The 22,655-nt window shown below is 41.6% G+C and overlaps 1 protein-coding gene across 1 annotated transcript in view; it reads right to left on the bottom strand.

The window, feature by feature from the left end:
• APBB1IP (amyloid beta precursor protein binding family B member 1 interacting protein) overlaps positions 1–22,655 on the bottom strand; it is a 62,386-nt gene that overhangs the window by 36,730 nt on the left and 3,001 nt on the right. The window contains exons 2-6 of the mRNA XM_082755057.1: positions 11,615–11,686; positions 7,718–7,805; positions 5,599–5,891; positions 1,577–1,654; positions 178–337 (exon numbers count right to left, since the gene is read on the bottom strand). Coding sequence (XP_082611183.1) covers positions 178–337; positions 1,577–1,654; positions 5,599–5,891; positions 7,718–7,805; positions 11,615–11,686 — 691 coding nt within the window. The remainder of the gene's footprint in view (positions 1–177; positions 338–1,576; positions 1,655–5,598; positions 5,892–7,717; positions 7,806–11,614; positions 11,687–22,655) is intronic.

A 22,655-nucleotide genomic window follows, 5' to 3' on the forward strand; every position in this document is an offset into this window, starting at 1 on the left:
GGATGCCCAAGTACATTCCTGCAGCATCCCTCAGCTTCTAGACTGGGATGTTTAATGTCACTGGATGCGTGGACAGGAGAAATTACATTAATTGTGTTTCAAGACTACCAGTAACATAGAATGCACTGTATCTATTTGTTACACATCCCCAAACATCCCTGCTGCTAGGCCACTTACCAATTTGCAGCTCTGGGTACATTTCATATAGACACCAGTCCACGTTGCAGTCACAATGAGTTTTCTCAAAGAGATTGTCTAAAACATCCCGTGTAACCTGGCGCTCATCCACCATTATGGACTTTGTGCTGTTATCATACATGTGCACCTTCACAACAAGCTGAGGACAGAGTCACAGAAGAGGCAGTTAATTTCAGAAGCAAGTAAAGGTCTAACCTGAATCTGCTAATGCAGATAAGAAAAATTAAGGCTGAAGGTTATTACTGATTCAAAAGCACTCTGTCCCACAGTAAATTGAGGGAATAAAACATATTGGAAGCTGTGACATTACATTGCCACCAAAATAAAGACCTTTTCTCAGAAAAGGAATTTGGGCTTTATCCTGTACATTATTTCAGAAAAGGTGAAATTCCTATGGAGAAAAGCAGAAGCTAATCTCTTCTCTAAATCTACTAGATACCCAATCAAGGAAAGTGCTTGATAGGGAAACCAATACAAAAAGACTGTATCCTAAATGAAGGGTAGAAATATGGAAAGGTGTTGTTTAGTTTTAAATGAGAAAAAGAATGGAGGTATCTTGCCATGCCAGACTAACCTGAAATCGATAAAAAGCAAATAGATGAGTTACTTACATTGACCAAATTAACCAGAAAGACAGTTATTATTCCTTCCTATTGTGAACTATTTGTTAAATGAGAAATTGCGTGCACCTTTTCAGAGAGGAGCAACACAAGAAAATGCCAAAGTGAAATATTATGAAGAACTGCAAATATATTGTAAGGAAAGTTCTTACATCCATTTTCTAAGTTACTGAACATCTGTAGCTTTTGTTGAGCTCAGCTGGAACACTAACTTGGGATGAGTGGGCATATTTACATGACACGCTGCAGCACTGTTCAGACACAGGCTGGGATCCTTCTATTTTTTTTACTGGTGTAAAATTTCTTTTATCTTTGTATGCTATTGCACTGCCATGAGAGGACTTGACAAGAAGACTCTCACTAATTCAACCAGGATTAGCTAAATCTGTATCCACTCTAGAAGTAAAACTGAATACTTCTGGAATTAGCACAGAACAAGTAAGCAATGTTTTTATGTACCTTCCACATTCTCTAATGCAATCTGTCAGGACAATGGGCTTTGCCCCAACACTTGGGGAGGAGAGGGGGGAAGGTAGAAGAACCTTCTTGGTCCTCTTAGAAGTAAGTCCCTCAGTGGTAACGTTCTCACAGATACTCCCATACTGGCAGATGGCAAGACAGCTCCGCAGAATATTTTTGATGTCTCAAGTTAAAGACAAAATATGAAAAAGTCTGATGTTTTAGTAAGAACTTTATTGAGAATAACGGTAACAGCCATGATAGCTCTTGTGGTAACATTTCATTATTCTAAGGCTCACCTTTTTAACTTTGGCTTCCTTCAGTTTCTCCAATGCAAGTTTAATTTTGTCAGCTTTAGCCTGTGCCTCTCGTTCTTCCTGTAAAGACACAAGACATTTGGTAGACTTAAGAAAGGCCAGCAAATTGCATTCACTTGAAAAGAGTTGTTTCTTGTTATTTATATCCAGAACATAAGGATTGCCATGGGAAACTTCATAGTTACAGGGAATCCCCAGCTTTCCTTGAGCTAAGATCCTCTCAACAAAGCTTTGAGTTACAAGTGCAGTGTTTCCTTCTGTTTTCTAGACGTACAGCTCCTACATGACCTGTCCCTCAAGTGATACAGGAATGCAGGAAGACTGGACTCTTCTATGTGTCTTGACTGACTTCTCACTGCACTAAACATCTTTTGTTTTATCCCTGTTTCCCCTGGATACTAGCAACCCACAGGATGTCAAAAATACAAGGTGAGATGTACAACCTGAAAGAGAAGGTTTCAAGTGTCCTTGCTTTTGTCAAATGCTCCACAATGCAAGCCAGACAATCAATTCACAAATGTCTTTTTTCCTCTTCAGGGATGGAAATGTGCCTTGCTACAGCTCAGACATACTAAACTTCAGGAATCCAAAAATAGTTTCTGTGGTTGAACAGAAATTGTTGGACAGAAATGGCTTCCCCAATAAGGTTGGCTGTTCTACAGAGGGAAGTGCACACAGCCTCTCAGACTTTGTCTTACCATCCCAAAACACTTCTCTGAAAGAAGCAGGAAAAGCATCTTAACTAAAGTGGTTGAGTGTCCTGCAGGCAGACTTTCTGTTGAAAAGTTTAGGCAGCTATAACTCAGGCTTCACCTGCACATGACCTACGTTGAACAGAGTTCACACATCGTACAAATCTGTGCAGCAAAGGTCTCTCCTGACAGTTGTCATGTTGTCATAACCTTTGTCTTTCTCAATGTAGACAAAGGAAATGATACAAAGTAAATAAGCTACCAGATACAAAATTCTATCACCCTTAAAGAAATGCTTTGACAGGTTAAAAGATTCATTCTCCCACTACAATATAATCACCACATTTTCTGTACCTTTAAATAGAAACACAAAGTCATTCAGATAACGTCACAGAAAATGTAGAAACTTTATTTAGCTTAAGGACAGTTTTAAAAATAAATGTCAGAGTTAATGGAAACATCTGAGACGGCTCTATGCTTCCTTGAAAGAAATGTTGTACCTTTTCATTTTGGTACAGTTAAAGGTTAGAGAATAGAGTCCTAGTATCACAGATGCAATAGGAATAATGAAATTGTGCTTATTTGACTGTTGAAAAAAGGAAGTATTAAACAAAATGTCAGCTTTGATTTGCTCAGGAGCACCTATCCTGACTAACGGATGTGGATTTTGATCAAAGAAAAGATATTCCACTTACAGCTGCAATTCATCTACTGAGCAGAAATGCCATTTCTAAGCAAATATTCACTAACAAAGACAGGAAATAATAATGTGAAATCAGTTCTTTCCATATGTACCTTAAATGGTTATTACCTCCATCACTCACACTGTAACTCGTGTAATAGCCCTATAGGTAATTTTCTGTATGTTGGCAAAAATTCCAGAGAAAGAGAACCTGTGACCTCTCTGGGCAACCTGTTCCAGCGCTACACCAGATCCTGAAACAAAAAAGGTTTTCCTAACGTTCTGCCTGAAGTTACAAAGCAACAAAACAACTGTTACCCCTTGTTTTACAATCTGTCACTACCATCAAATAGTTTCATATGTTTTATGTTGTCACTTAGCCACTCTGTAGCCTCTGTCAGACTAAGCAAGCCCAGCTCCACCTGTCTGTGCTAGCCCTCCTCACTCCATGCCCGCCAGCCCAGCAGCATCTCTGCTGGAGATGCCCCCCCAGAATGGGATGCAATATTCCAGGTGTGGCTTCACACCAGTGCCAAGAGAAATGAATAATGACTCCCTCAATGTGCTGGCCATGCTCCTCTCACCACAGCTCGGTTTCCATATTCAATGTGGCAGCCACAAGAACCACAATTCAATGTGGCAGCCACAAGAACTCCAGCTCCTTTTCAACTGGACCTCAGCCTGCCACCTCCTAACCTCTACAAACGCACAGGGTTATTCCACCCCAGCTGCAGAGCCTTGTACCTTGCTGACCTTCTGAGGGCTTTGCTGAGCCAGTCTTCATGTTTCTAAAGGTATCTCTGCTCTGTCACATCCTGCCAGTCAGTGTGCTTAATTAAAAGTATCTTCAGCACATCTGCAGGTGATGCTTCACATCGTCATTCAGGTCGCAGATGAAAATATTAAACAATGTGAGCCCTAATGGTGATCCCACTTATTACACCAGCCATCTACACATTGATTATTACCCCATGAGTCTGTCAGCTTAGCCACTCTTCAGCTTGCCTAACCACCTACTCGTCCAGACCACACCTCCTCAGCTTCCAAATCAGACCATTTAGAAACTTGATACTTCCTTAAAGGTCACCAGTGTAAACCAAGATGGGGATATGTTTGTAGGTCAATCGAAAGAGCTTATCTTACAGCATCTCTTCTGTATCAATTATAACAGTTAAATAAAAAACCCTTCAGCTTCTGAAGGAGTCTAGCTGTTTTTACAAATGCTGATTTTCCCGTAAGATAGGAAGTTAACTATTATCTTTGAAATACAGAGAAATGGTGAAGTTCCTCCCACATGTTTACAACTTTCACACTTCAGACAGAGCACTGAGAGGTCCTAGACACCAGATGAAGCTTTATCCAGTGAACTATTTTTGTATGATCAGAAAGGTCCTCTTCCTAACAGAATTTCAGTTCCTTTTGCTAAATTTGTTTGCTGTATGATGCTAAACACAGAGACAGCAGTGATATTGAGGTGATTCATCATCAGTTTGTGTGGGCTTTTAAACTGCAATGAAGTGTCTATGGTTTTAGGCAAAACTGACCACTACAATTCTACGTTGGCAGACAGAGCTCTTCTCACCTTCCCTAAAATTTTTCCATTCTGTAAATGTCAATAACTCCTCTCCATCATAGTCACTATGTACATTCAGCATTTCAGATTCATATTTTTTGGACTGCATCGCTCTTCTAACAAACACACTCTCCCCAGAGGGCTGACAGGGCAGAATTCTTCTTACATTACCTCCCTCTCCACAACCTCATGTCAAAGGACTGAACTTCCAATGCTCCTGCTAGACATACCACACTTGACTTCAGCTCTTAAATCAGATTTGCAAGAAGCACAAACACGGAGGAGGTGGTGATAACTGATTTTTCACTGTACCAGTAAGTCAATCATTTATAAATAGTACCTACTTATAATTTTGGCAACTGCTAAGCAAAGAGCTTTTGTCCCACACTGCAGATGGTCTTCACTACTTCCCTTCAATGACAAGATCAAGAGGAGCGGAGTGATTCTGCACTATGGTCAGAAGAGAACTAGTTCTTGTGCTCAGCCTTTCACCCGTTCTCCAAGAAAATGCTAAGTTTTGCAAAACTGAACAGCTTTTCCTATTTATTCCTATTCCTTTTCCTGTAGGAAATCATTTAGGCCAGAGATGGATGTGGGAAAAATCCACAGAACTTATTCATCAGTAGTAGTAGGGTAGGCTGAAAATAACCAAACGGCATCTTCACAAAATGGTTGGATATTTGGCCATGCTTTGCACAGATGCCAAAGCCAAACTCTCTGTAAGAAGGTACTAATTGATCAGTGCTTATTAAAAAAAAAAAAAATAGTAACAAGTCTTCCATTATAGTAAACCATTTCCAGCGATGAATGCCTGACTTGGGCTGTCAAAATGGCAATTAGAAAGGCAAAGGAATGAGCAACAGGTCAAGGAATTGCTAGAAACTGCTAAGGCCACTAGAACAAAAAACTCTCGGTCCACCATTCCTAAGTGTTTCAACACTGCAGAATCTGCCCCAGATGTTTCTACACTAGATATCCTCATTGTTCCTATGTCAAACACCACCTGTAAAATTACATGAGCTTCTGAACTTTTCAATGAGATTCCACACAGACTTACCTGGCTGAGTGGCTCTGAAGGAGGTGGCGGCGGTGGTGGTGGAAGGTCTAAATCAGGGACTGGAGGTGGAGGAGGCAAGTCATCCCCAAACCGTCCTGTGATGGTAACATAGGGACTTGATTTACTATAAATGTCACTATCCAAGCCTGTTGAAGGCTGAGCGACCACACTTTGCTGGTTGCCAGAAGAAGTTTTCTGGGCTTGTAAAGTTCTCTGTTCAACTTCATTTATGTCTGCTACGAGATCAGCCATTAAAGCATCCAGGTCTTTGTCTTCTAGGGCACTTAGGGATTCTGTAAAGAAAATCAAAATATGTGTCAAAGCGAATGGAATGAAAAAGTCTATTTCCAGCACACTGAAGATTATTTGCACTAATGGTTACTGTAACATATAAAGATGACAGGAAAGGGAACAAATTTTGAAATGTGTTCAAGAAAACAAGCATGTTTTAGGAATAGCCATTGATCTGGTTATACTGAAGTTTAGAGTACAAGGAACTCTACGAATACAAATTAAACAGGACAGGAAGCTTCACTTTCAGGGATATGGTCTCAGGCCCATATGATATTAGGAAATCTGGTCCTGATCCAGCAAAGTTCATGGGCATATCCTTAGTGATATGGATGCATGACATTCCAGTAGCTCCCATTAGGCTATTTGTTCATCTAAACTTAAGTGTATGTACATGAATGCTCAGCAAGTTTTTGGTATAATATACAGCAAACTACGTAACTGATATCTGGATCAAGAATATTTTAATATATTACTACTGTTCTACAGATCTAAAATTAACAGGAAGCAGAAATCAGAATTGGAGAGTTCTAAAACACAGCCAACTGTACGGTATTGTTTGCAGCACATCAGTAATTGCATGATCAACCTCTGTGACATACCTCATGTAATATGCAGGGTTTTGAGGATCCTCTAAGCAAAAGAACAAACAAGACAGTCTTTTTCAAAAGCATTTTATCAACCAGTTATAAATATTTTCAGAGTATAAAGCAAAATCTTATACTGTATTTTGGAACTTGATATGGAACTTCTTCTTGGGTTGTTTGAACTGGACACGCTATAAGAGATCCAGTATAATAACATCCTGTAGGATGATTTAGTTTTCTAGAAGAGAAGTGTTTTTTAAGAACCACTGCGTTCAGTGGTTTAAATCTCTTTGAAGAGTCTTGCTCAAGAAAGCTTTTCCAAATTGTGATTCTTTTAAGTGGAATTTTGGAAAGAGGTAGAGAGCCATGAACTACATATTAAAAAATGATAATATAGTCCAACAAAAAAAAATAGATCATTCAACAGACTAAGTGAGTATGTCACTAGACTATCTCAGTTTCCTCTGCTTTACCTCTTACGCTAACAGTATATTTTCATAAGATTTTATTTTCAGCTGACTTGTGACCCCTTCAATTTACATACCTCTAACCACCTTGCTGGTAGAGGGATTAGGTAGATTAATGGTGAATTCATTCTGGGACAAAAACACTGGTTTTCCCAGCTCAGCAGAATGCAAATAACCAGCCCCCCCCCCAGTAACAAGAAACAAAACAAAACAAAAAAACACCACCAGCAAACATACCACCAACATAAAAACATGAAAACAGCATTATTCTATAAACTCAGATCAATTCCCTGACTCAGTTGTCAGGGAAGCAAGCAGCTGCAAATCCAAAAGTGACAGTGCAAGCCAGAATGAGAATAAGCAATGTAAAGCAAAAGCAGCTGAAGATAGTACTTGCAATGGCAAAAAAATGCTTATGCATTTTCTAGTATGTTAAATCTTTATGTAAAAAGGTGACATTTTAAAAAGTAATTTGGGGGACTTCTTTTTTGTTTTCCCTTTATACTCGGACATCTTAAAAAGTCTGACTTCTGTATAAGATTGAACAACGTCCTTTTAAATAATATGGCTCCTCTGAAGTTTACTAAACTGAGACACACACATACCTCCCCCTCCAGCAAAACTGCTTTTCTTCTTTTCTTTTTTTTTTTTTTTTTTTTAAACTTTATTTTTGATCAGGAGCATTTGAAGTTGTTTGTTTGTTTGTTTACATTTGTTGCTGTGAGGTATTTTAAAAAAGCATAAAAAGCATGAATGAGTCCATTCACTACTTACCGTTTAAATCCTTAAAGCCCACTGTAAAGCTACATTCCTTGTTAGACATGTTGGGGGATGGCGGTTGTATAGTCTCCACTCCTAAACTCTGTTAAGGTAAAAGAAAAAGAAATGTTTAATGACATAACTACTGTTACAGACATTACCATTTGTCAATCAGTTACCTGAAAGCATCTAATGAAGTCAATTCTTCTTCAAGAAGCAGAATGCCACACACTAGTTCTGGGATTATGCCTAGACTGGTAAACTAAACAGAGCCGGGACAAGGGTTCAAACACCATGTTGTGCCAGGTATTTCATGGTTTGCATGCTTCCCAACACAATGTTGACTTAGGCCAATGACAACTCTTGTTAGGGAACAGCTGGGCATGGTTTGGGAAACAGCAGAGGCTTGGGCTGTTTCACAGATTCATCGAATGGTTTGGGTTGGAAGGGACCTGAAAGCCCATCCAGTTCCAACCCCCTGCCATGGGCAGGGACACCTCCCACCAGACCAGGTTGCCCAAAGCCCCATCCAGCCTGTCCTTGAACACCTCCAGGGATGGGGCATCCACAGCTTCTCTGGGAAACCTGTGCCAGTGCCTCACCACCCTCATAGTTAATTTTTTCCTAATGTCTAATCTAAATCAACACCCTTTCAGTTAAAAGCCATTACCCCTTGTCCTATCACGATGCTCCTTGCTAAAGAGCCCCTCCCCAGCTTTCCTGTAGGCCCCGTTTAGATACTACAAGGCTGCTATAAGGTCTCCCTGGGGCCTTCTCTTCTCTAGACTGAACAACCCCAACTCTTTCAGCCTCCAATAGAGACATTGAATAAAGGCAGACTGGTTTTGAGGGTTTCTGTGTTTTTTGGGGGGGTGGAATAGGGGTGCACATTTTGAAAGCGTTTAGCTGCGTACAGATCTGAGCTATGCAGTGCCATGTGCTCCAGTGGTATATTTACTAGTATAAACGTAACTTTGCTGTTGTTTGAAAAACAAAAACAAACAGCAACCACCCCCTGAAAAAATAAAATTAAAAAAAAAAAATCCCATTTTCAATGGAAACTGCAAATCTGCATAGTTAAATAGAGAATTCCTTCTTTGTGGCTTGCTGTTTAGGAAGCAGGCAGAGAAACAGTGCTTCCTCAGTTAGGAAAAGTGCATAAAGGGCAGATAAATTCCACTTCTATTCCCCAGCGAGGAAGGTGATAGCTCTAATACGCAAACACCGTAGACAAGGCTGAAAGGAATTTCAAGGGGTTGTCTAGACCTGTCCTACTACAAGTAAGTTATACCTGGGTTGTATCTGACAAATGTATAGCTAACCCCTTTTTAAAAGTTTGCGATCAGATAAATTCCAGCATCTGGCAATCTGCTCCAGTGCTTCACCGTGGAGATCGCTATCCCTGCCATCAAACCTTTCTTCTAATGCTTAACCTAAACTTCCTTTGCAGCAGCTGAAGGCCATTCCCCATTGCACTATTCTCTGTGGACATGGGGAACCAAGTACTCCTTTCTGCTCTGAAGCTGCCTTTTATGTACTTTAAGATTGTTATCAGCCTCCTCCCTAGACTAAACAACCTCCATGCAATCTTTTCTCATAGGTCATGTTTCTTTTTCTTATCATTGCCACTGCTTTCTTCTGGATTTTCTCCAGCCAACCTTCCTTCTCTTCAAAACACGGTGCTAATACTGGACAAAATTTCCCAGCTGAGGTCGTAGCAATGCTACACAGAATGGAAGGATTACTTCATTCGTCCTACAAGCTGTATACCCTTGTTCATAAATTCATGTGAGCTGTTGGTCTTCAGGTGCAACAGTATGACATTTTGTTCTCTGTTAACTTGTAGCAGAGGCATTAACATTGCACAAAGTTGCCTGAAACTGACAGGCATTTTTCAGGAAAGCTAATGCAAATGTTTTTCTTGGCAACTCCTTTCACCTATTACCCACCCAAGAGATGTTGGTTTCTTCTGAGGTTGTACAGAGCTGGAAACCAAAGCAGTGACAACTTCAACGCAGCTTCTGTGTTAATGCTTACTCTCATAAAAAGTGACTTGGAATAAGTAGTGGGAGAGGAGAAATGAAGCTAATATCAGTTTCATAGCGATGGAGAAAATAAGAAGATGAGAAAAACGAAGGGCACAAAGTGTGTTGAGGAAACAGACTTTAAGAATATAAAGGAAAAACTCTAATCAGTAATTCCACAAGAAGTTGTAACACCTCATAATGGCCATTAAAGTACAGAATGAAAAATGAAAATGGAGAAAGTACAAAGAAATGGAAATTAAAGAGCTAACAACCAAAATGCTAAAAAAAACAAAGCAAAGTACATAAAAACAACAGAAAAGTGTAATTCTAAATTTGCATTCAGTTTTCAGACTCTTCATACAATGTAGAGGCATCACTACATGTTTCTATCATTCACATTTACGAACAGACAATTGGAGTGGTAAAAAGTGGGTAAAAGAACTCTAGAAACTGGCTTAGGAAATTAAGAGTCTAAAGGAATTAACAGATGCAAGGTTTATGTGGCAAGGGCTTGGTAGCAGGGGCTGCAGGGGTGGCCTCTGTGAGGAGAGCCCAGAAGCTGTCCCATGTCAGATCAGAGCCAGCTCCAGCCGGCTCCAAAAGAGAGCTGCTGCTGGCCAGAGCTGAGCCAGGGAGCGACACTGGGTGGGCCTCTGGGAGAGCAGACTGAAGGAAGGGAAAAAAAAACTTGCTGCACAACAGCAGCTGGGAGAGGGGAGTGAGCACCAGCCCTGCCACCCCGAACGTGGTGAGTGCAGCAGGAGGGCAGGAGGTGCTCCAGGCACACAGCAGCAGTTCCCCTGTGGCCTGTGGAGAGGCCCCTGGTGGAGCAGGCTGTCCCCGTGCAGCCCATGGGTCCCACATGGAACAGATCTCCACGCTGCAGCCCGTGGAGGAGCCCCCAGTGGGGCAGGTGGATGTGGCCTGGAGGAGGCTGCGGCCCATGGAGAGCTCCCACAGGAGCAGGCCCTGGGCTGGAGCTGCAGCCCATGTAGAGGAGCCCACGCAGGAGCAGGGGGTGTGGGGGGGGAGCTGCTGCACAACTACATGTATAAAAAGCTGTTGAGAAGGAGAAAGGCTACCAAGGGGCAAAGTGTTGGGATTTGACAGCTAAGACTGTAATATGAAATCTTGGTTTTCACACAACCTCAATTGTTTAAGCACAATCCCCATCGTGTGGCTCATAATTATTGGTATTTAATTTGGCAAGCACTGGGATTCACCAGAATGAAAGACCCCTCAAAACAGATGCTGTAAATAGTCAAACTCAGTAACTGTAGCTTTAGAAATAGGCTCCTGCTGTTTTATAGTCTCGTCTCAAGTTTGTATTCTGCATTGGCAATAACATCTCTATAAATTCCTGAATTGCACCCTAGCTGTAACTTAATATTTTGGCATATCTAAAGATGCCTGTTATTACTATATTCATACATTCAAGATAATATAAAATGTTGGGTTTAGTTCCAAAGCTTACATCTGACACTCAGGCTACATCTCATTTACCCATGTATGCAAGGCATTCATACCTGAAAATTCAGACTCAAACTCTTCCTGTTTTGATGGAATCTTTCAACTTCTTGGGACTGAATCCAAGAAGAATATAAACTGCTTATTTATTTATTTATTTATTTATTTTTTCGGGGGAGAAAGCATCTTTCATAAGCAGTTAGTGCTCTCTAACAATCTAGCTTGCATTGATATTACTGTATTCTTCAGGCCACGTGGTTTAAATGTCAGTCAGAAAAATTTTGTTGGAAGTTTTTCAGAAGAATTTAGGTGCATATTTATTCAGAGTGAAAGAACATGAAAAATGTTAAAAGTTGCCTCTTTTCTCAAATATATAACAGCTCTTTTTCTAATCTTGCTTGGAAAAAAGAAGATTTACCTGGGTCAGCATGTCCATCTCCCCAAGTAAATTGCTGAACATTTCATCTATATCATCACATGTTTGCTCCATCTAAAAGAAAAAAAAAAACACAGACAACAAATTATCATGAGTTCATTTCAAAGACAGCAATAGTCAAAAAGAGGATACGAGATATTATTTTACAATTCTTCCCCAGTTTAAAACAGCTGTTGGCAACTTGCAAAAACCTCCATCCGTAGTTTAGAAATGACTGACGGATCAGAAGCTCAGTCCTGTACATGCTTAAACATATGCTCTGGCTCTACACTCACGAGTTCCAATGACCTCAGTCCTTGTATTAGTTACATTTCAGAGGAAGCCACTAGCAAATAAATCACGGTTGTATCTTAAATATCAAAGAAATCTAACTAGTGAGAGATGGAAAGGGAAATAAAGTTTGAGGTTGAGAAACTGAATGCTTCGTCTTGAAAGCTTTCCTTCTTTGGCTGAGATGGCTGATACAACCAGAGGTATGTCTCAGAGGTTTACTAGGTATTATCTGGTTCAGGACCTGATTATGGTTAGTACATAACCAACTTCTTGTCTCAATATTTTTCCCTGTTTTCTTTCTATTTCTACTACACTCAGAGAACTCTAAAGTTACCCAATGTCAAGGCATCTGATGGACAGCACTGAGACACGGAAAGCATGTACTGCCTGTGTGGTGACTTCTGTCACAAGAGGCATGGTGTGAGGACAGCACCAGATGACGTTAATGGGGGTGATACGGCTTCTGTTATAATCCCCTTCCTCCTTCTCATAAATCTGTTCCTTTGCAAGGAGTGAAGTGGTGTTAAAGGGTGTCTGACACACAATACTGCTGAAGACAAGATGTATAAACATCATTTTCTTAAGATCCTCAAGCCTGCAAAGGACTGCAAACTCCTACTGATGGCATAAGAAGTTCAGACACTGATCACACTTTAAACACAAGTAGTACTATTGATATGCTAAGTTTGTGTGTGTCTTCCAGGATGAGGACCAACCTGATTCAAGACAACAACCAGAGGACAGGAACAACTCTAATGACTGGAAAGACTGGCAAGAAAAGAAGACCAACTACCCCGTTCTTCAATCTTTACAATTTTCTTCAGTCTTTCCTTTAATAGAACTTCTAAAGTCATATAATAATGCCATAGTTCAATATAAAATATTACTGAACCACTAAAGTAAACATCCCTTGTTTGCAAATTATTTGGTAGCATGTTTTTAATGATAGTTAATAGTGGAATAGTGAAGCAATCTGAGCTGCTCTGCCTCCTTTGAACTTCATCCTTCAGGCATCTACATAGGCAAGATCAGCCCCATTTCCATGTCCTCTCACCTCCTGTGTTATCACTGACACCAGAACTCACTAGGAGCAGGCACATACAGCTCCCATCAGTCAGGCTCAGTGTGTACCCTACCTGCTTTAGACTGTTTTTGTAGCTGGTATAACTCAACAAGGTGCAAGCAACTGGGAACAGAGCTTCCCCCCCCCAGTTCTCTTAGATCCTGGCAATCCAAGACTTACAGATTTGGAAACAGAATGTTGCTGAAGGCATTGTAACGTGGTCAGGAGGGCTGAATGTAACCCTCGTGGTGGAGACAACACTGCTATGACCACGTTTCATAACAGGCCCCACACGTCACACACAGCTGAGCAAACGGAGAGCTAAAGGCATCTCAGCTGCTTCATTTCCAGCTGACAAACCCACCCTGGCTGGCTCACTCCCTCTGTATGCATCACACCTAGCACGCAGAGCTTTCTCTATAAAAGTCAGTTTCTGTAAATTCAGCAGTAGCCTGGTTGGGTAAATAATTAGGGAATGTTGCTTTAGGGAATTTGAATCAATAGGTGTGTAGTAGCTTCCTACACACCAGATGCACAGAAATCAATTTTCATAAAAAGGATAGACAAAATGCCATTTATATGATCAGGAAGAGCAAAGTTGGACTTGCTATATGCCAAAAAATGGAGCTGCAGCTCATACCAACAGTATCTCCTCTGTGTTAAAGAAATAAACATGTTCCTGTTTTCTCTGATATAGGAGAACAAAACTATCTGTTGGGGGCATCTGATCAGCTGTACCCATCGTTCTCATATGTATTGAGAAGGACATGTGTCAGTGTCCCTTTCAAGTGTCACTTTCCATGACCAGACATCCAGCATGCTCACCCAACTGATTAAGGCAAGTTGTCACCAAGCCATTCTCCCTACTGGTATCTTCCTATCTTTTTCTCTTGAATTTTTATAGGTTGGTCTTAGGAAGAAAAGTTAACAACCATCAAACCAAACATCATCAGATCCCACGAGGAAAATATTTTCACATTAAAACATGTTGAACAATCTCTTAACAATCTCTTAAACTACTCTGAGAACTTTCAAAATTCATTGGGGATTTTGTCAAGAGCTAGAAAAGCAAAAGGTAGCAAAATGAATCCCCAAAGATGGAACTGCCAAAGCCTGTCCCATCCACTCTTCTCGTCTTTGGTCCATTCCATTCATGACTCCTCTCCATCCTCATTGCTGTTCTTCCAATGCCCCATCAGGAACAGCTAAGACTAAACAACAGGCAAATCCTATGGGGAACTATCCCATTCAAGGAAGATGTTGGACCAGCAAAATCTTTCTTTTGAAATAGCCTCGAATTTATTCAAACCAGAAACTCAAAGCGAAACCTGCAGGTGTGTAAGCTATTATTAGGAAAAAAGGGGAAAAGATTTACCTATGTCCCCAGAAGAATACCGAGTTTCAAATTCAGTCCTCCTTTATATCCTCTAAAAAGCAACTTTTTTGTACAGTTATCCTGTACATACTACTACCACTACTAACTCTTAAAATCATTATAAACTAAACTGAAAAGTCAGTACTTTTACAATGTTTTGTATGTGATGCATTAAGATTTCAAGCAGAAAAAGTATCAGAATTAAAATAAAAAAGAGGAAATTGTGGTTGTAAAACATAAAAATAACAGGGGGCACAAGGGAAGGCATGCATCTGAAACCTAACCTATTTTTAAAGTGATTAATTTTCAAGTTGATGCCTTCGAAACTTCTTTTTTTTTTTTTTTAGTTAACACCAACAGTACAGGAAAAGGTACTCCTTATTGTTTTCTTCCTTCCAAATTTAATTCTCAAATCTCCATTGAGCGCCCATTTCCTCGTGACAGCTTTTCTATTCAACACTCCCACATTTCTCACACTTTATAAATAAGGTGTGGGTGCATTTCCTCTTCAGCTGGCTATTTTAACCACCAAGTCTCACTATTTAGTTTATAGATATTAAACTCTCACAAGTTTACCTAGAACAGAAATACCAACTCATTGCATTTTGACTCAACAATACATGTATTCACTTCGCCACTTACCAGAAGTCCCCCAGACCTGTTAGGCCTATTATTTTTTTTTAACCCCCCTAATTTCAGATTTAGAAGTCTCTTTGCTGTTAAATCACATTTAAATCTAAATTAAGAGACCTGTGAGTAAGAGAATTCATTGTACTTCTTTGTATTTCTTTGTACTTCTTTGTATTTCAGCTCACCCCATGAAAAAAAGTAAGACTTCCGTCTATTTGTTCCTATTTCTCCTTAACTGACAGTCAGTTTTCTTTGTCAGAGGCTTTTCTGGCATTTCCAAAGACCCACGTACACCCACCCAGGTGCCCTGAGAGGGGGCTTCCAGCCATTTGACAAGAAGCATCCTGCAGCCCTGGCTGACACCACAAAACTCTCTCTGCTGCATTTCTAAACAGCAACAGAGCCACACAAAACTTTTTCCATCTTCTAACTATCTACTCCCTACATACTCTTACTTTAAAGTGAGATGTAAACATCTGTATTTCTTGAGCTATGGGCTAGGAAGTTGGAATTTAATTATCTAACCTCTAACACCAGAGAAATTCTGCAGATGCAGGGAAAGCTACCCACAGAGATGGAAGGGAAACACTCCCTTGCCTGACTTGTTGCTCTTGCATGAGAAGCAGACTTTGCTGACAGCGAAGGATATGGTTTTCCTACAGGGCTAGCCCAGTGTTCCAGGGCACCAAAGAACAATAGTGACTGGGAAACTCCTTGCTCACATGCAAGACCAGAGAAACAGTCCTTGCACTCGGTGTCCCGGTGCACCATCCTCCACGAGCTTAGTCCCACCTACATCACTTTGTGCCACGCACTGACAGGTAGAGCAGGAGCTGCCTTTGCTGGTCCATAACATGAATGATGTGACTAACATCCAGATTGTCTTTCTGCATGGTTGCAAACATCTTCATTTGTCAAGATACTAGCGAGAAGAAAAACACCCACAAATATATATATTTTTTTAAGAATGAAGAAAGTTTTGTGATTTCACAGAATCAGGGAATCATCGAATAGTTTGGGTTGGAAGGGACCTGAAAGCCCATCCAGTTCCAACCCCCCCTGCCATGGGCAGGGACACCTCCCACCAGACCAGGATGCCCAAAGCCCCATCCAGCCTGGCCTTGAACACCTCCAGGGATGGGGGGGGGGGGGAGAGCAGCCTGTTTCAGTATCTAACCACAGTCATAATAAAGAATTTCTTCTTTATATCTAACCTAAGTCTACCCTCTTAGTTTAAAACCAGTCCCCCTTGTCCTATCACCACATCCCAGACACAGAGTCCCTCCCCAGCTTTCCTGTATCCCTCTTTAGGTACTGGCAGGCCGCTGTAAGGTCTCTCTGGAGCCTTCTCTTCTCCAGGCTGAACAACCCCAGCTCCCTCAGCCTGTCTGTGTAGGAGAGATGCTCCAGCCCTCTGATCATCCTCGTGGCCCTCCTCTGGACTTGTTCTAATACATCCATGTCCTTCTGGTGCTGGGGGCCCCAGAGCTGAACACAGCACTCCAGGTGGGGTCTCACGAGAGCAGAGTGGAGGGGCAAAATCCCCTCCCTTCTCTGCTGGCCACGCTGCTTTTGGTGCAGCCCAGGACATGGTTGGCTTTCTGGGCTGCAAGAGCACATTGACGGCTTGTAACAAGCTTCTCATCCAATAGCACACCCAGGTTCTTCTCCTCAGGGCTGCTCTCAATCCATTCTCCACCCAGCCTGTATTTGTGCTTGGATTTGCCCTAGTCCAGGTGCAGCACCTTGTGCTTGGCCTTGTTGAACCCCACGAGGTTTGCACAGGCCCACCTCTCTGGGCCCTCTGGATGTCATCTCTTCTCTCCTACGTGTTGACCACACCACACAGCTTGGTGTCAGCAGCAAACTTGCTGCAGGTGGACTCAATCCCACTGTCCCTGTCCTTAACAAAGATGCTACACAGTCACAGTCTCAGTCTCAATACAGATTCCTGAAGGACACCACTCATCACTGATCCCCACCTGGACATCGAGCCATTGACCACAACTCTTTGGATGTGACCATCCAGCCAATTCCTTATCCACCCAAATCCATCCATCACATCCATTTTTCTCCAATTTAGAGGCAAGGATGCTGCGTGGGACTGTATCAAAGGCTTTGCACAAGTCAAGGCAGATGGCATCATTTGCTCTTCCCTTGTCCACCGACGCTGTCACTGGACAGCGTCTATAAATAAATAGGCAAATAAATTGACAATTTGCATACTTAGATAAGACATCTGCACTATGTCCATGAACACATCGGGAATAAGTTGTTGGACAGAATCATTATCCATCAGCAAGGAGGTAAGACTAGCAGTAAAACAAAAAATTCACACTACTAAAAAAAGATAAAAGATAAAAACTGGCCCAAAGCTAACTGTGATCACACTGTGCAGCTCTTAAAGGAGGCACGGTGCTACACTAAGCAGAGTTGGAGCTGTTAGCACCTGATGGCCCTGTGAGAACTACCTACAGGCAGGCCCTTTCAACAGGAAGAGTGGTCTCAGGCACGTGGTAACGAGGCTTCTGTGCTTGCAATCTGAAAACAAGCTTGGAGGCCTTGTGCAATACCGAACAGGAAACACCAACGGTATCACAAACGAGATTACCATCTCTGCAACTCTGTCTCAGTTGAGTTGATGCAGTTTAATCAACCTAAGGGCTACAAAGAGAAGAGGCATGAGGAACAGCACGGTATCAGGAGAACAAGGACGTACAGCAGAGCTGTATTGGAACTGAATTAGGAACCAGCCCACCAAGAGATCTGATAGAAGTTACTGACGCTGAATTCAGAGCGTTGCTGGTGTTCTTAACCTGTGACACGTGCAAACAACAGTGATAAAAATACATGAAGGAGAGTTTTACAAGTCACATGGAAAGATCTTCACCTCCCACTACCTGCACTACAACACGTAAACATCAGAGGACCACGTCCACGTGGAAAGCTAGCACGTTGGCTCTCTTCTAGCAGTTATAGCTAGGAGTGCTAGTATTCCTGAGAATTTCAGGTAGGGATGATGAACCTTTTGCTGCAAGACCTAAAAAGAAGGCTCTACCAACCTGGAATCAGAGCAAAGCCTTCGTGACAGACAGGTTACAGCATACCTCTCAGCAATGGATTTCTTGTACCTTCTCGTGAAGCATATGATGCCAGCCACTGCTGAAGGCAACTTGCTGGCTAAAAGTCACTGCAGGTCTGAAACAGATCTAATTAGGTTTCTTACAATGGTTTTACTGCTGGATATCAACAAAAACTTTGACAGCTCTGATGTCTCTTATAAATTTCAGTGAGGAAGGTGGGAAGTTCCTTAACCACATACTGCATTGTGTCTAGTAAAAAGTCCCTAACAGCCCTTTAGGTCAGTTTTTATGAAGTAGAACATGGGGAAACATCCGTCTCTGCAGAATTCAGCCCAGAAGAAAAATCCAATTAGTTACCAATTCTTATAGATACTAAGAAAGGGAACAAGTTTAAGAGGGAAAAAGTAGAAATGGCAAAGTACCCTTACTAGTTCAGAAGTCACATTTGGCTTCAGATCAAAACCAAAACATCAAATATATATACAATAATAAAAGAATCCTTTTCTAACATTAACCTTGGACACCAGAGCATCTTCAGGTGACCACGGCACAAGCAGCACGTCACAGCATGTTCCACTGATTGCTCCAAACACACATTACTACATACGCTGTGAAACCATTTTCATTCCACTTGCCTGGTTATCTTGTATCACACTGCTCATACTGGCGCTAGCAAGACTCAAAGTACACACGGTAATTAAACTTCTAACTCGTACTCTACTAACTCCAGAATGTAAATACAAACAGCTTTAGATAGGAGCACCACAAACTCACAGATCCTACTTCTGTTACACAGAAATTATAACCATAATACATACACAGTCACACCTCCTGGAAGCTTATTCCCTTGTTGATGTTTTGGAAATTCAGTTAACTTGCACATATGACAGGTACAAGCATGTAGTTAGGACTGAATTTAGAAGTCTGTGTTAGTCCAAAAGACACAGATTTCACTGAGCTGGGAGTTATACAACTGCTGTCACCAGTGAGGTGCAGCAATGTTTTACCCTTGTTTCACCAAGGTGCAGGCTGGTGCAAGGCAGCTCATTCACCAGGCTCTTCTCCACCCCCCTAGGCACAGACACAGCCTGGATCTCAAGCTCCAGAAAATGGATCCCACAGCAGAGGACTTGAGCAGCTAGGGACTGAGTTAAAAGCACCTTATGCAAGGGGAAAAGAAACCCTAATGTAGAGCACAAACTGAGGAAGGAGACATTTTTATCCTCCAGAACTTCGCTTTAGGGCCCACTGTCAACTCCTGAAGGGAAGGAACTGCTTTGATGGAGCTTGAAAGCAGTGCCACGTCTGCTCCTTATATATCCTCTCAGCAGATAACGTGCTTCAGTCTGGCCCATGGGTCTAAGAACATTACAGAAATATTGTACAGCTCCAGGCTTGGTCATCTCATTTTTCCCTTGTCACAACTATTTACAGCAGAATGGTCCCGTTTGGGGACCTTCTCACCGCGAGCCATATAGAGAGCACAAACTCTCTGCAGAGTGCAAAGTGGTAGGAGAGGACACGACGTCTTCACGTGGAATTGGCTGAAGGAACAACTCCCAGTCCTATGCCAGACTGCTGGCACACAGAACAAGACCTCCACTCCCCAGGTTAACTTCTGGGAAAGGCAGCAAGCTGGATGGAAGTGTGTGTCCCTTAAGATGGGGGGATACAAACAAATACAAATGACAGTAGACATCCGAGTTACCAGAATGCATCTCATTTCTTAGGTTCTGCCTATTCCTTGCCACGATGGGAGAGCAGAAGGGTGACAGAGTGAGGTAAGCCCAAATAGCACACACTGGTTCCATCTCTTCCCACGTTCCTTCCCATAATTTGTAGCTTGCTAATGTTGGTGCAATGTTTTCCTTCCTGTTTTCTCCAGTTACCCAACACTGCTGCACAGAGTTAGCACCATGAGACAACACTCTCCTGTATTTTAAAAAACTGCCAGCAAACGAGAGGAGTGAAATTGTTGATACTTTCTGGATCCAGCATAACTGGATGCTCAGCAATGCCTGAAATGGAAGAGATGGGCTCCAAGCATTTCATCCCCAACTGTCACTTCTAAACTATTTCCAGAAGCCCCTAATCCTCAGGTCCCTGAGCTATGGGAGCTTGCCTTGTGGCTCTCCACTAAACGAAGATTTTGCTATTTAGCTTCAAACTCCATAAGCAGGCTGATCTTTCACTAACAGATTGTCTAACCAGCAGCAAACGGTAGACAAGGAAGCCCACACGTGAGAGATGAAGGAATACATGGATCCAGAGAGTGGGAAAATCCATGTGCCATCTTCCCTGATAACCTACAGAATCAAGAGATGCCAAGCGTCAGAAAATGGAAACAAGCACAAACTTAGGAAGAGGAAAAAATGAATGAATAGTTACAGTACAAAATTTAAGGGCAGGAGCTGCTGTGTTGAATAATCACTGATTCATCTGTCCCAATATTCACGCTCTGTCAGTGTGCCATTAGAGCTATCTTATCTCTTGTAATCACACATTCTTATTATGGCCAGAAATATTTAGGGGAGGGCACACGTGGCATGGGAAAGGAAGACTGAAAGACAAAAAGACATTACCATAAAATGTTCTAACAGATAAGAGTGGAGAAAAAGGGTAAAAACAAACCTGTAAAATGTATTTGAACCCACATGTTTGTTTCGTACACAGCTTGTGTATTAAAATCAAACAAATCAAGTAATGCTTTACCTGAATTTCTAGTTTTTCACCTAAGCGCAGTGCTTGGTACCACAGTGAGTAGTGTAAAAATTAAGTGAAGACATTTTTAAACCTTTTACATGGTTACTGCTGACTGAAGAGTTAATTTCAAGGCCTGTTACTTACTTTTCACCTAAAAAGAGCTGCTTCCTTTGGTCTGTATAGTGCACAGCAAGCAGAAACAGCAATAAGCAATGAGTTTCAGATGAAGATTTGTAAGGAAGGTGAAAGCCTGGGGTCACCACAGATGGGATGCTGTATCGCCACAGCCCGGCAAGCCCTGAACCACACAAAGGAAACAGTTACGGGAAGAAAACAGGGCAGGATGAGAAGAATCTTGTGACATTCCCAGCGTATTTCTTCCATTTCTGTTTGGTTTTCCACAAAAAGGAAATGTTACTGCCTCCTTCTCTTTTTTTCTTACCACGTGGAGGAGGGATGGAACAACTGATCTGCTCAGAGATAACGCCTCCATCACGGCACAGGGGAGACAAAGGAGGTCAGTCACGTGGCAAATATGAAAGGCGTTGCTGAATTGCATGGAAGAACAGAGCCACCATGAACAAAACTGCAGTAAAGTTTATGCTGAATCTCCTCCTAGGACTGACACCGAGACCAACTGGCTCTCTAATGCTCTGACATCTGCCCCGAAGTCTTGAAGATATGGTCAGCAAAGTCCAAAACTAAGCTGTAACCACAGCGAGCATTTGGGAATGTTTTTGACATGTAGTCTCACTTGCTCAGGGTCAACTCACCAATTCAGGCATGACAAGTGATGTGTACAGCACATCTTCCAAATGCAGGATTTTGTTGAAAAGCACAGAGAACAGTGATGTGGACTTGACTACTTTCTATTTATTTTACTTTTTTTTTTTTTTTTTTTTAAATTTGCAATCAGAGAAAATAACACATTAACTTTCAAAAAGACTTCTTGGGATGAAGCATCCTTCTTGATTCTGTGCTTCAGTGATACTCCCACAGGAAAGGAAAAAATGGGGTTCCTAGTACACTTGGAAGGTCACATAAAAATCTCTCTCTGAAGAAGAAGGAAAGTAATCTTGTGTCTGTAGCCTGGGCTACCTGAAGATACAGTGAGAATACCAAAACATACAAAGGCCACTAAGAAGCAAGTTTTCATTTGCTGCACATATGGACTAGATGCCAGCAGGGAACCAAGAGGTGGACAATTCCATGGAGCTGACCTGCTCTCTTGGTGAGGTGCCTCCTAGCAGACATGTTATTTCCAGTTAGTGCCACTATGATTTTGACTCCTATCTGTTCTCTCTATGCTTGATAGACCGGCAGTGCTGCTAAAAACAGATTTATTCCCTGTGTAACCCCCTCTTCCTGGTATGAGTGGGTAGGATGACAAAATTTTCACCAAATTTTTTATGATATCAGTTTGATTGTCTGAGGTCAACTGAGAACTTTCCGTTGTTGGTGATGTCAACCACATGGGGTCTGCCCACGGCTGATAGCAGCTACACAGGGAGTTCCATCCTTTAATACTAGTGCTACAAGTCATGCTTTCACATCCACTGCTTTAGATTACAAGCAAATACACAGAGTGAAAGTAAAAATGGAAATACACTGAGGAGATGCATTCAGTGCAAAACTGCTATCAGAAATGTCTCTAGGCATTTCTAAACAATATTTTCTAAACAGGGTAACACAGAAAAATGGATTCATATCTACTGAACCTCCTTTTTCTTCTAGGATTTGTAATGCATCTACTCCCCCAAATACTCCTATTAACTTTAATAACTGTGACCCTGATTTATTTGAAGCCAAATTCTTGAAATACTAGATCCATGCTCGACAAAAATAAATAAATAAATAAATAAATAAATAAATAAATAAATAAATAGTGTTGTCTTC

This window comes from Aythya marila, assembly GCF_965140915.1.
Source record: "Aythya marila genome assembly, chromosome: 2".
Lineage (NCBI taxonomy): Eukaryota > Metazoa > Chordata > Aves > Anseriformes > Anatidae > Aythya > Aythya marila.